Raw genomic sequence first — 14,300 nt, 5'->3', positions numbered from 1 at the left:
TCATATACTGAAGGTTGTCATGTTCAAAGCACTAAATTTTTTGCTTAGTCTAATTGGTAATTCTTTGCTGTCAAGGAAGTTGAACTGTTCATTTTATGGGGTTGAGAATCTTTCCGGGCACTTCTAGCTGTCTGAAATATAATAATACTTTAGTTAAAGCTGCTTTTGCAAATTCAACATGATACTAACTGGGGTAGCTCTAAACTTCTTGAGTTCCAGAAACATTATGGAATTACACGACTAATGGTTGACCAATGGTGTTGATTATGACAGGTGAGCTTCATTTTTGTGCCTGTATTTGAACACTTCTGCCTTTCTATATGGGACATTCTAGTGCAGCAGGATTAATAGAACCTTTAGCTTTAATATGGCAGTAAATTTTTTTGTTTAAACCCTTTTTCAGATGCCGCTGTTTCACCTACTCTGCTGGGTGCAAAGTGGAATCAGATTCTAGATCCGCCTTCTCGTCGCCTGTCATTCAACTCGGCTGTGGCCAACGTGAATGAAGCTACAACTCCTAATGAATGTCAGCAGAGATTAAAGTCTTTCTCCTTGTCCCACTCAGTGACTACACCGACAGGAGGAGGGGATCGCTGTGCTAATGGAAAGGATTTTAGCATAAGCCCAGAGACCCCAGTCATGTGGATTGATGATCAGGCAGCAGCAGATGATCAGTTGATTAAAAGAAATAGTAATCGGGATGATCAGTGTAACTCTATGGAAGCAGGAGAAAAGAAATGTGGAAATACAGCTTGCTTGCCAGAGGAGAAAAATGTGCTAGTGGTGGCAGTCATGCACAACTGTGACAGAAGAACACTACAAAGTGGTGATGTGGTGGATTGTACAAATTACAACAGTCAGTCCCTAATGGACTCTATTAGCTTTACACTGGATAATGAAAACCGACAGAGTGACCAGCTCGGCGTTACTGTAAACGGATCCACAGAAAAGGATATTGATACAGAAAAGCAGGTAAACAGGCTGTGCACTGAAGATGACTCTGTAAGTAATTTCATTAATGCTTCATCTGAAAGCCTGACCGCTGCATGCCCCTCCTCTCGATTAAAGGAGGATTTTAATATGAATAAAGATTTGCTGTTTTCAGAAGCTACAACTGCAGGGATCAATGCAGTGACTCTCTTACAGAGACCAGTTGATGGTACTGCTAAAATGCAAGAAAGTTGTGCATCAGTTGAAAATTTAACTAGTAAAGCCATTCCTCAGAGAACAGATCTAGAAGCTAAAAACTCTTCTTGTTCCAGTAGTGGAAGCTTAATTGTAGAACAGGAAACAACCCAGCAGTTGCAGTCTAGGCTGTCTGGGCTCACCGAGACCTGTCAACCTGACGTGGCTGGAAGTGGCAATTACAAGGAATGTGTTGCAGAGGATGTTAGTGCCACTGAAGGAGAAGTCATTGAATGTGATAAAAACCTCGGCACAACGGAATTGCACAGCATGGCAGAATGTTACCCTGAATCTCAGGAGATGACTAATTGGGAGCTGACAAAGTTGAATGAGATGAATAATAAGCAAACTCTAGGAGAGAATGAAAGACTTTTGCAGACCAAACAGCCTGATGATGCATGTGGGAATAGCAAAGAAGATGAAGATGGGGTATTGGACGCAGGCATAGACTTAAAAGGGTCTGGTACAGATGAGCTTGGAGGGTCCAGTCTCTCTGATGTGATGGCTACATCAGCAGCAAGCTCTCTGTCTAATGGTTGTGATTCCTATGGAATGCAGAACCCAGTTGTTGCTCATGTTCCAAAGACTTTACCCTCCAAGGAAGACTCGGTAACAGAGGAAAAGGAGATTGAGGAGAGCAAGTCAGAATGTTACACTAATGTTTATGAACAGAGAGGAAATGAGGCCACAGAAGGCAGTGGTCTTATTTTAAACAGCACTGGTGACCACATAAAGAAAAATTATTTGCATAATCTTTGTAGTCAGGTTTCATCCATGCAAGGGCAGATTTCACCAAAACCAGTGACTAACCTGCAATATATCAGTGTTCCTTTTGGTGGTGCAAGACCTAAGCAACCCACAAATCTGAAACTGCAGATTCCGAAGCCATTATCGGACCACTTACAAAACGATGTTATTCCCCCAAATTGTGGAGGTAATAGTAAAAACAAAAATGTCTTTGGTAAGACACAGCTAGGGGATACAGCAGACACGTTTCCTGGTGAAACATCTTCAAATGCCTCTGGTATTGGTTCTAGTGGGGAACACTTGGACGAGTATGAATCTGGAGTCTCTAATAGTTCGTGCCTTGCAGTAGCCCCAGATAGTCCAGATAATGATCTCAGAGCTGGTCAGTTTGGAGCTCCAGCCAGAAAGCCTTTTACGACTTTGGGTGAGGTGGCTCCAGTGTGGGTTCCAGACTCTCAAGCACCAAACTGTATGAAATGTGAGGCCAGATTTACATTCACCAAAAGAAGGCACCATTGCAGAGCCTGTGGGAAGGTAAGTCATATTTTGTGAATAAGCTCAAAGCACCCTTTTTTTCCTGATAGTGCACAGCATCTCATCAGGGGGCTTGCTAAACTACTGGATATAGTTACCTGTGACATCTCTTCCTAAAAAGCTGTGTCTGAGTGAAGCAAAAATGGGAATTTCTGAGCTCTGATCTATTTAGGGGGCCAGTAAAAAAATAACTGATGGTTATTAGTCTAAATGAACAGTTGTATTTGTTGATTGCAATGATCATCATCCTTGGGTTTATGTCAGAACTTCTATAAAATGACTAAGTGCAGGAAACTGCTTTACAGAAATTACTGCATCAATAATCCCATTAAAGTTTCTGAAACTAACTTGTGTATTGGGAGTGGGCTGTTGGATTGCTGGCATTCCTGCTGGTTTACACAGCTGATCAGCTCAGTTCTTCTCAGTCTTCTTTACTATTCTCATATTGCTTACATTATTTTAAATAGCACTAACATGTTTTTAAAAATACATTTGCTCTTGGGGGGAAAAAAAGTGTTTAACTGTAACCTGGTGTATATCCACATGGTGAGAAATGTCATAATGAAGACAACTAACTCATAGTTTCTGTATCTTCTTGTTGTGTAAGAAATACTTTATTGTTGAGAGTGTTTTAACATTTTATGTATTTGTCATCTAGGTGAGCTCAAATTCTTATGTGATGATTTTATTGTAAATTATTAACCTGTAAAGTATTCCAAATATCTTTACTGAAATATATGTCAGTGACATAAGTAGGAACTCAGGAAGAAAGTAATGATGATTCAAAAGCAGTAAACTAGCACTCTTGTCAATTAGTTGTTAATGAATATTGTAAAAAGAAATACTAAAACCAACAAGAAGTACAATAAAAATAACTTCAGTTCATTTAGGCCTCATTCAGAGGTTTCTGAAGTTGATTAACAGACCTGGCTGCTATGGGTGATAATTTTTGCTACCAGAAGAATGCAGGGAAAGCAGAATGATGTGGATAAAGGACTTGAAAGAAGCAAATTAATTCAGGAAAGCTCAAACCCTTATGCCAGCTGGTTCTGGAAGCAGCCCAGCAGAGCCCCCAGGTTTGCTCCTGTTCCCTTTAGGAACCAGCACAGCACTCAGCCTCTCACTGCACAAGTGCTGGGCAGACACTTGGAAAGGCTGAGCAGACATTCCTTGAGCACTGCTCCAGGACTTGCAGTTGGTTCAGCCCATCCTGCAGCAGCTTGCTTGCAGTGGAAGTGCTGATGTGGAGCCAGTAACCACAGGTGATCAGTGAGCATCACATAAAGCACGTGCCTGCTTCAGTGTACTTCTGGTTTATATCAGGGGCCTCATTCTTCTCATGGCAGTTGAGGAGAACCTGTAAGGCATGGAAGTTAAAGGATTGTCCATGATTTTAGTTTTGATATGTTAATTTATAGTTATTTGGGTGGTTTTTTTTCAGTTGGACAAATATGACTTCAGTTTTCGTGTGCAGTAATGCCTGCTTCAGTGTACTTCTGGTTTATATCAGGGGCCTCATTCTTCTCATGGCAGTTGAGGAGAACCTGTAAGGCATGGAAGTTAAAGGATTGTCCATGATTTTAGTTTTGATATGTTAATTTATACAGTTATTTGGGTGGTATTTTTTCAGTTGGACAAATATGATTTCAGTTTTCGTGTGCAGTAAAATTTTTTACTTATTTTTGTGTTTTAAACAAGTTTATTGGTTGGATTTCATTGCTTCTCTGTAATGGCTGAAGCCCTGAGTTGCACAAATGAATGCAGAAAATTAAAGTGTCAGTAAATGGGTAGAACATGCAACGATGGGACAAGGCAAAAATTTTCTCTGTTTTTGTTTCTTTTTTACATTCTTCTAACAAACCTTGAGAGGAACCACCAGTGCCAGTGAGGTTTTTTTGATTATATGTGGGAAATGGATAAAATAAAAAATCCTTGTGCTCAGTAGACAAACTGACTCACTAGACTTAGAATGGATTGTTTTTAGAAGCTTTTGTTAGGAAATGTTTGTCTGGGCCAAATTTGCACAGGTGCAGCCAAAAGATGTGGCAGAAAGGACTCATTAATAAGTGCTAAGCATCAGTGTAAGTCAAATAATACTTAGCACTTTCTGCAAATTGCCTTACAGCCCTCAATTCCTGTAACGATTCCGGGCAGAGAGAGACCAAAGCTTTGACAGACAAGTGCTGATGAATGTGGCTGCAGTGGCTTGAGAAATGCCTGTTCTCAGCTGTCTGCTCCTGCTTTCTGGTCACCAGCCCCAGAGCAGTTGAAAACTTCACTGGTAAAGCCATTCCTCAGAGAACAGATCTAGAAGCTAAAAACTCTTCTGGTTCCAGTAGTGGGAGCTTAACCATAGAACAGGAAACAACCCACACCATGGGTGTAGGTAACTCCTGAACCACAGGGATGCTTCCACTGTTAAATGCCTGGATCTCACTAAAAGAATTAGGGAGACAACATCTTCAGCCCTTGCAGTTATTTGTTTCTAGGGGAAGTCATGGGTTTAAATATTCTGAACACAAGCTGTAGCACAGCAGTTTCTTGTTAAGCTTTATTAACATCGTGACAAATCATTTTAGTAGGGGTGAATGTGTCTGTTTCATTTGGGAATGAACACTGCATTTAAAAATAGTGGAGTGGCAACTGGGAAGTCTGGGTTTTTAATTTCAGGGTAATAATTGCAAAGTTAATGGATGATATGAACAATTTGGATTGATAGAAAGAAATACACTCACAGTAAATTTTGAGTTAAAATTAAGAACCTGATGAATTTGTGGACACATTAATATAATTAGATGTTATGTATTTATGTACCTTCTATTGTCAGATTAAATCATCATCCTTGATAGGAAAACCAGAAAATTTATATGCAGTCTTTTTTATTGACAACCAAACCGATATTTTTCTGCTAAAATATTAAAAAAAAATCAGCAATTCCACTAGCAACTAATGCTTTAACAACTCCTAGTGAACCTGAAAACCCTAGTAACATAAAAACTTGCTTTGACGCTGCTCTGTTGTTTTTTTTATAGCATGATGTACTGAGATAATGACTTGGTGATTGTTAATAACAAGTCTGACTTGTCAGTTGTGCTGGATTGCGTTCCCTGCATTACTGCTGCTCAAGGCTGATGCAGCCTGAGAGAGGAGGTGGGGATGTTCTGTCATTGCTTCTATTTTCTCTTTTAATATTTAAATCATTGCATTTGGGAGCTTTCATGAATATGTTGTTTGAAAAGGGGTTCTAAATTAGATATTAATTTGTGTTGGGCCTTCATTTATGGTTGACGACATTGATTTTTCCATGTTCAATAGTGAATGGACTTTTGACTGGAAGTTTTGCCCAGAGAACTGAAATGATGTCAAATGTCTCTAAATTATGCTGTGATGTTGTTATAAATATTCCCTAGAATACATGTAAATTGGGTTAAGATGTAAATGCAGAAATCAGATTTTTCAAATATATTTACTTTGGTTTTTTAAAGGTTTTCACATATGCAAAAGGGTGGATTTTATTTTTGCATTAAAATTCCAGTCTATGCTTAATTATATTTTGTTTTTGAAATGTTTGAGTTGTCATAGTTAGAAAACATTAAAACTGGTTCTAATGAGACAAGGCTGAACTTTCTACACAGTTGATTTTCAACTCTCATGTTTAGTTCAGAACCTGTATTTGCTTATTTTGAACACTTGCCACTAAAAGTAGTTGTAATTTGGTGTGATCTTTAACTTGGTTGAAATTTAATTAGGCTTAAACACATTTATATATAACAAACCTGTGTAGCTTCCTGTCTGTATTACAGAAATAATGCTGCTGGAGTGATGGAATACTTTTTTAATTTAGAAAGCATTATATATCATAATAATGCATGGTGTATTGCACAGATAATATCCACCCATGATTAAATTTTGAAATTCTCTCTTGATATCTGAACTCATTTGTTAGGAGCTGTTGCTGTTTCTAGATCTCCTGAGTGTGACATTACCTTCCTGCAGGAAGTGGATTTTCATCAGTATCTTCACAATACTTGAAAAATAACCCTGAGGAACTACTGTTTTTTTTAAAAATAAAAGACAGAATAATTATTTAAAATTAATAAGAAATCATTAAGGGCACGTGTTCTGCAGGATTGTGAGAAGGCAGTTGCTACTGTAGGATCATACCTGCATGCAAGTGTGTTTTGGTGCACAAGCCATGCTCATGTTTGATGTTTTGCTTGTCTGGAGGAAGCCTCAGGACTGTTTCCTGCCCAGGACTGGGGAGTTTTTAGAGCTGGTTCAGGAGAGAGGGACCAGCACTGCAGCTGCATCTCCACAGCACGTTGTGCTCCCTGGGCTTTGCCCCAGCCCCTTTAGCAGCCAGGGTGCACAGAATGCAGTTCCTGAGTTCTCCCTACTGTTGTGATACTGTGGTGTTTGTATTCATGTCAAAATGAGCTTTTTTTGTAGAAATGGAGCAAGATTTTTCTTGCAGTACTAATGTCATTCAGCTTTCTGAAATGTCTTGGTTTATGTGTTTAACAGTTAAAACGTTTTGATAATCACTGTTGCTCCTCAACCAAGGAATTGCTTGCTAGATATGAAGAGATTAAACAGCTGGAGCTGCTATCAGAATCACAGAATTGTTTAGGTTGAAAAATACTCTTGAGATCATCAAATCCAGTCTTGACTGATGACCAATCTCCACCTTGTCAACCAGACCATGGCACTGAGTGCCACATCCAATCATTCCTTACACGCCTCCAGGGACAGTGACTCCAGCACCTCTCATGGTGGGCAGCCCATTCCAATGTTTAATCACCCCTTCTGTGAAGAAATTCCTCCTGGTGTCCAAAACTTCCTTGTAGTGTCCAATTCCATGTAGATGAATTGTACTGCTGCAAAGAATTAATTAATTCAGTTTGAATTAATCTGTGCCATAGCAGTCTCTTATATATATGGAATACTTATGCATTGAATTGCTATTTAATTCTAGGAAGTACTCATGCTTTTTCTAAGACTGAATTTAATTCCCAAATTGTTCATTCTGTGAGAGATTGTAATGTGGTAGGTATTTATTACCCTCATTGTCATTTATGCCAGTCAGATTTTAACAACACCACAGTGCAGTATCAGGATAAAATGTGTTTATGTGTTCCACAAAATAATCATCAGGATTAGTAGTACAGGCACCCTGGGTAGGTATTGGTCACTGTGGCTTTAATGGGAAAATACTGATTTTTTACCTCTGTATTTTGCATTTCAAGGGCTTTGCAGACACTCAGTTGTGCAGGTCCATCAGTTTGTCCCATATCTGTGCACACCCCTGAGCAGTTTCCCCTGTGTTCCAGGTGTTTTGTGCTGCATGCTGTAGCCTGAAGTGCAAGCTGCTGTACATGGACCGAAAGGAGGCCAGAGTGTGTGTGATCTGCCACTCAGTGCTGATGAATGGTGAGTGGGCAGGGAATCCAGATGTGGCACCTCACTGGCTTTGTGTGGAGCTGCAGTGAGGGCATTTGAAAAGAAAAATATAAAAATACTTCATTTGTATGGGTAAGTATTCTAAAACAGTAAAGGTGCTTGAGAGGCTGGCATGGAATCCCTGTGAAGAGCAGAAAAACTGGTAAGGCTGCAGTGAGTTTGAAAGCTTTCATTTGGGAGTGCTCTAGCAGGATTGCAAAAACTGTGACTTTGGGGTTGGTTCAGAAGTGTACTCTGTATCCTTTGTTGCCTGAGTAGATAACCTGCTAAACATTTAGAGGGAATGCCAAAGAGTGGAGTAATGCAGTTGTGCCTGTTCTAGATCACACGCTATAGGAGATTGGGAAGGTAGTATTTACCCACAAATTAATCCAGCTCCTCTTCTTAACTCCTTGGTACTAGAGTAGGAGGTCCTGTCTAATTACAGGTCCCCAAATGTGGAGAGCTGAGCTTGGATGGTTACATTCACACATTCCTGGAGAGTGTCAAACCCAGGGGGGTGCTGTGGCTGAAAGCCTGGTGAGAGCATGGCACACAGGAGAGAGGTCACAAGTAGTTCTGAAGTTCACATGTAGAACTGGTAGGAATTTTATCACCTCTGCTTGGTGTAAGGAAAAACTCTGGTTTTGACCAGCAGGCTGTGGAATGTATTTTGTGTGTGGTTCTTTACTGTATTAAACTTCAGAGCTGTGCTATAAATATGGGCAAACACAGAGCACTCTCTTGAGGCCTGTGAAAATCTCCAGAACTTCCCACACTGGCAGTTACCTCTGGGGATGATCTGTCCAGCTGAGTCATGCCCATGACACTGAGGAAGACTCAGTGTTTAGTTCTTCAGTCTCAAATTGAGAAGGCAGAGAAATTGGATTAGGTTGAGAGAGGACCCATGTGGGTGCTTGTTTCATGAGATAACCTGTCTCGTCATGAGAAATTCCAGGCATTTTGGCTTATTGGGAAAGTGAATGGGTGTCTTGGTCCTGGGGTATAAATACATGTCTGGATCACTGAAACTTGATGCCAGAAGTGAATTCAGTGGTAGAGGAAGGTCTGAGAGGTGCATTCTAAGATGTAAAAAGTAGAATGAGAAGTCAGAGAAATTCAGGCTCTAAATGCAAACTTTTTAACTGTTAGGATTACTGTTCAGTAATTATTAGGATGGTTTATCATGGAATATCCACTGCTGCAATTGTTTAGCTGAACTTTGGAGACTTTTAGCAGAGATTCTAACCAAGAATTAGTTAGGAAAATTGTGGTTTGTGTCAGCATCACAGAAAGTAATTTTGGCATTATCTTTACATATTACTGTATAGTGGATTATTTGGGCTGTTTTCAGAAGGATCTCTTACTTTGTTGTTTGAACATCTAAACTAAACTTAAGGTCACAGCTTTATTTTTTCTCCAAAGAAATTGAGTGTTGGTTCAGGTTTGGTTGAAAGTAACTGAGTGCTTAGTCTTGAGATGAGAATATAAAAGTAGACAGTATCTGTTATTAAACAGGAATACAATTTTCTCAGAAAAAAATTCAAAAAGATGAAATGCTTCAAAAATATTAAACATTAATCGCTGTACAGTGGTAGGTTTTAATTATTAATAATTCTTTACTCTAGGCCAAATGTGTAAGGTGACAGGAAATTGTAGGTTATAATATCTAGAAATTAAAAACTAGTCCCAGTAATGATGCTGAAGGGGTTCTAAACTGTTACATTTTGGGATGGAGAAATGAACACATTTCAAGGTGTAAAAGAACAAGGAATTACAAATACCTTAGCAAAAGACAGCTAGCTCTGTCCTGGTGAGTAGGATTAATTTTCATCTGGGGGAAGGGAAGAATCTATAAATATTTTGTTGACACCGAAGTGTTGTTTTAAAAAGACACAATAAAACTGATCCTATTATAATGATTTCATTTGAAGGCCTCTCTGTCCTGTTGCCAGGGCAGATGCACATTAATGGCAGCAAACAGTGACACCAGTGCCTGGTGCCTTCCAGGCCAGAGCTGTGCTTGCCCTGTCTCCCTCTGTTCCTGTTCCTGCTGCAGTGCTTTGTGGTGATGCTTTGGGTTAGTTCACCTGTAGCCTGATTGCATCCCACCCCTCCTGATCCTTCCAGGTTCTTTGTCAGTGCAGCTTTTGGGGCTTTTGTCCCTGTCAGTGCAGCAGGTTAAGCATTAATCTTTGCACAGTCCTGGAAGCAGGGGTAGGAACTGTAAAAGCAGTTATTATTTCACTTGATTGCTCAGAACCTGGTTTGTGTTTGACTGGGGTGTGAGGGGAGGGTTGTGTGTTTTCTGGCACGTTTCCATGGCCAGGCTATGTGTTTCATCAGTTTCCAATGCTATTTTTAGTGTATTTTCCGTTGGTAGATGTGCTGACTTGGCACTTTGCTCCATTTAAAGAAGACTTTAAGAATGCTCTTTTACTTTTCTAATAAAGGAGCCCTGGACATGCAACTTTGTGCATTTTTAATACTTTCTTCTTTCAGGACTTTTACTATAACTGGTACAGAATTGCTGTTTAAAAAGTGCTTTGGATCAAGTAATTTTCTCAACTGGAATGCCAGTACCTTTTTCACTGACAAACATTTCACTATTGGTTTTGCAGGTTGATGGGGGAAGCAGGAGGGTTTATGTTCTGTTGAGTTCTGTTTGGCCTTTTTTTGGTCTTGTTATTTCCACCTTGGTTTTCTAACAATTTGCAGCTGAATGAACCCAAGGATGTACATGCTCTGAGAGGTTAGGTGCCATGACATTTATGCCTGACTCAAAGAATGCATTTATTTGTAATACACTAATATGATTGTGGTGCAAACACACATAATTTTCTGGCATCTTGCTACAAGCCTCCCTTAGAGGTGAAATAGAAGTAGCACTGTGGAGATAGTCTGGTTTACTTACCAGAGGAGATTTTCCTATCATAGATATTGTTGACAAAGATTATTTATGTGTTATTTTTTGGCCAGTTTGGACAGTTGAATTAAGGCTCAAGTCATGTCTTCCAAATTAATATTGTAAGGGTTTTTTTACAGTTAAGAATAAAAGTTGTTGATTTGTACACAACTGCCCTGGACACAAATAAATGCAGAGTGCTTTTTATTATAAATTAAAGCTAAATCTGCTCAAGTATTTTGTGGGTTATGAAAGATTTGTAGTAAAAATGTCTATGTCTCCATGCATTGTGATATATTTATATTTTTATATATATATGCACACATTGGCTGTTTTCAATTAAATCTTTATAGAAGAAGCAAAATGAAGCATGAGGAACTAAGCATCACTCAAATCAAAGTGTACTTTAACCCTTTTCAGAAAATACTTCTCTATGGACTGATATTTTTATTGCACAGGGCCAGTGCAGATTCTCTTTGTGCTTTTCTTGCTTAATTGCAGTCTCCTGGGCTGTTACATGGAGGGAATGGTCTTTGGGAGGTGGCAGGGTCCATTCTGACAGCTGAGAACTTAACACAGTGTTTTGGACTGTTAGATACCTTCCTCTGTGTTCATGGCTCTTGTTCTTTGTTTGCTTTAGCTCAAGCCTGGGAGAACATGATGAGTGCCTCAAGCCAGAGCCCTAACCCTAACAATCCTGCTGAATACTGTTCTACTATCCCTCCTTTGCAGCAGGCTCAGGCCTCGGGCGCCCTGAGCTCCCCGCCTCCCACTGTCATGGTACCTGTGGGAGTTCTGAAGCATCCTGGAGCAGAAGGTGAGAACATTTCTGTTTTCTTTCAGTTTACCTGTAGTAAGAATTTGGAAAGAATAGCTGCATTTCATCCATTCCAAATAATGGCTAATGCAGTGAGCTATTCCTGCCCTCAGCAGGGACATCAGGTTTTTCAGGACATGGAAACTGTTCTCAGTGGTTGTGTCTGTACATGGTGCTGCCATAGGGAATGCACTAGATGATGTCTTAAGTTCCTTCCAGTCCACATATTTTATATTTATTTTTTTCCATTTTGCTCTTTTATACTCAGATTTTCCAATTTCCTAGCCAGTGTTGCTGCGAGATGTTAAATGCTGTTTTTTTATGTTCTCTCCAGTGGCTCAGCCTAGAGAACAAAGGCGTGTTTGGTTTGCTGATGGGATTTTACCCAATGGAGAAGTTGCCGATGCAGCAAAGCTGACAGTGGCTGGGACAACTTCCACGGGAACCTTAGCAGTGTCTCATGATCCATCAAAGCCCATGGCCAACAACACTTCATCAGCAGAAGTAAGGCAGTGTTTGGTGTTCAAAATCCTGTGTTTGCCTTGGTTGTGAGTGGTCTGGGAGTTGCTGTGGTGACTGCAGTAAGACTGATGCAGGAAATCTGCTCAGGCTTGTCTTAATATGTTGCATAGCAAGTGTTGTTCTTATTTGAATGTTTGCAGGGTGCTGAAACAACCGTATCTTTTTAAATGAAATGAAGAGTTTTGGGGCAAAGCACTGAGAATGTTTGTTGTCTGTGTGGCTTCCAGCTATTTGGCAATACAGCTGGTGTGTGAAGGATATTTGTGTAACACATGCTTTAAAAAGGGTTAGTTGTGGTCAGTAAGGAGTTCCAAACAATAAGAATATCATAGTGTGGATCAGAAGAATATTCTGTCACAAAATTATGTATGCAGGAAAGTGCAGATAAAGTTAACAGTGTTAAGTCCACCATACCCCATGTGAGTGGTATTGAGACTCTGCATAGATGGGCATAGATGCATTAAGATTTTGTGAAGAAATGGATATGTATGATGTTAGAGAAGGGAGGTGCAGGCTCTGAGCAGATTTTCTAGCAATAGTTCCCATACAGGCGTCATCACGTGATCATCTGTTGTTACAGAGCCAAATTACTTGGTGCTTCTGTTTCTCCAGCAGACACAGACTCCTTCACCTACATCTATAATAATTTAGCCAGCCAGCTCTTACATTTTTATCATTATTACTGTTTTAATGTTGTCCTTTCTTGTTGTTTGCTTCTTGTAGACTGATAATGCCTCTGTATTCTCGGGAAATATAACTCAGGTTGGCAGTCCTGTTGGCAGTGCAATGAATCTGATTCCTGAAGATGGTCTTCCTCCAATTCTCATCTCCACTGGAGTAAAAGGAGGTGAGGGTATAATTTGGCAGCCAGCTTTTATGCTTACCAGATGCAATAACCTACTGGCTACTGTGTTTGTTTTAAAAATAAGATGCTGGCAGTGTGCTGAGTATTGGAAGGAGTTCTCAGTAAGCACTCGTGGGTAAAAGTTGGGCCAATCCTTTGCACAATTGGTCCCTATTTGCATCCAGGAAGAGCCCCACCTTGCAATGAGATTACAGTAACAAGTAAAACATGAAGCAAAAAATTAACTGCAGTCCAGAAACATGTGCTAATTTCTTTACTAATCGGACTGTGGGGAATGTTTCAAACAGAGATAGGTTTTAATTAGCCTTTTGAATATTCATGCTTTCCTTCTCTGAAATTCTGTTGGAACATGGGCTCTGTCTGAGGCATCCCCAAGCACTGCTTTCAACAGCACTATTGCACATCGTGGTCCACAGTGCAGCTTTTAGTCATTGTGATATCCCTATATAAAGGATTCAAATTGAGGAGGCTTCAGAAAATTAAAAACTAATTTTGAAAAGATTATAAAATGTGTATTTGTTTATGTGAAATTGCTTTCCACAGTCTGATTCATGACATCCTTTAATATATCCCTGGAATGAACTTATTTTCTCTGGTTGTTTTATTCCTATTAGATATTTTGCTGACACGGTGCATTTCTAATGTTAAGTTGTAAGTAACCTTTTATTTCAGGATAGTGTCAAAACCAAAATGTGAGCAGCATTTAATTTCAGATCTGTTCCATCCTGTGTTAGCTGTTTATGGTAGTCTAGGAGTGATGCCCTTCAGCCTTACTATGATTTAAATAACAATTCTTGACTTAGTCATTTGGGATTTCAGCTGACATTGTGACACATTTTTCAATTTGATTTCAATTTTCTCCGCTAGTTGATACTGAAAAATAGTTATTTTTCTGAAACAAGGTGCACCTTTGTAAAGGATGTACAGAGGCTATCTCATAAATTCAGTTGAAGTTTGAAAACACCAGTCTAGGAAACAATCACTTAAACCAGCAATACTTAAATAAGTTTTTCTCTAAAAGGTCAAAATAAAAAGAATTGGAATTGGGGTTATCTGATTATAATGTAGAGTCCATACCAGTAATTTATGGATTTCATTGTGTTTGTTTCTTTCATAGACTATGCTGTGGAAGAGAGACCTTCTCAGATCTCTGTCATGCAGCAGCTGGAGGATGGTGGCCCTGACCCTCTAGTATTTGTTTTAAATGCTAATTTGCTGTCCATGGTAAAAATAGTAAATTGTAAGTGTTTATTATTAAATAAGTCTTAATCTATGAGAAGAGGAAT

The 14,300-nt window shown here is 39.5% G+C and overlaps 1 protein-coding gene across 3 annotated transcripts in view; it reads left to right on the top strand.

Moving 5' to 3' along the window:
* The window catches only part of ZFYVE9 (zinc finger FYVE-type containing 9), a 56,533-nt gene that overhangs the window by 20,440 nt on the left and 21,793 nt on the right, over positions 1–14,300 (top strand). For all 3 annotated transcript variants that reach the window (XM_041421249.1, XM_041421248.1, XM_041421247.1), the window contains 6 exons: positions 404–2,466; positions 7,797–7,896; positions 11,451–11,627; positions 11,962–12,131; positions 12,873–12,996; positions 14,132–14,254. In XM_041421249.1, the coding sequence (XP_041277183.1) occupies positions 640–2,466; positions 7,797–7,896; positions 11,451–11,627; positions 11,962–12,131; positions 12,873–12,996; positions 14,132–14,254 (2,521 nt within the window). In that variant the 5' untranslated portion in view covers positions 404–639. The remainder of the gene's footprint in view (positions 1–403; positions 2,467–7,796; positions 7,897–11,450; positions 11,628–11,961; positions 12,132–12,872; positions 12,997–14,131; positions 14,255–14,300) is intronic.

Source organism: Onychostruthus taczanowskii, unplaced genomic scaffold (genome assembly GCF_017590055.1).
Source record: "Onychostruthus taczanowskii isolate IOZ18803 unplaced genomic scaffold, ASM1759005v1 scaffold7, whole genome shotgun sequence".
NCBI lineage: Eukaryota > Metazoa > Chordata > Aves > Passeriformes > Passeridae > Onychostruthus > Onychostruthus taczanowskii.
Note: the sequence above shows the minus strand (reverse complement) of the source record. Positions and strands in the feature narration are given on the sequence as shown.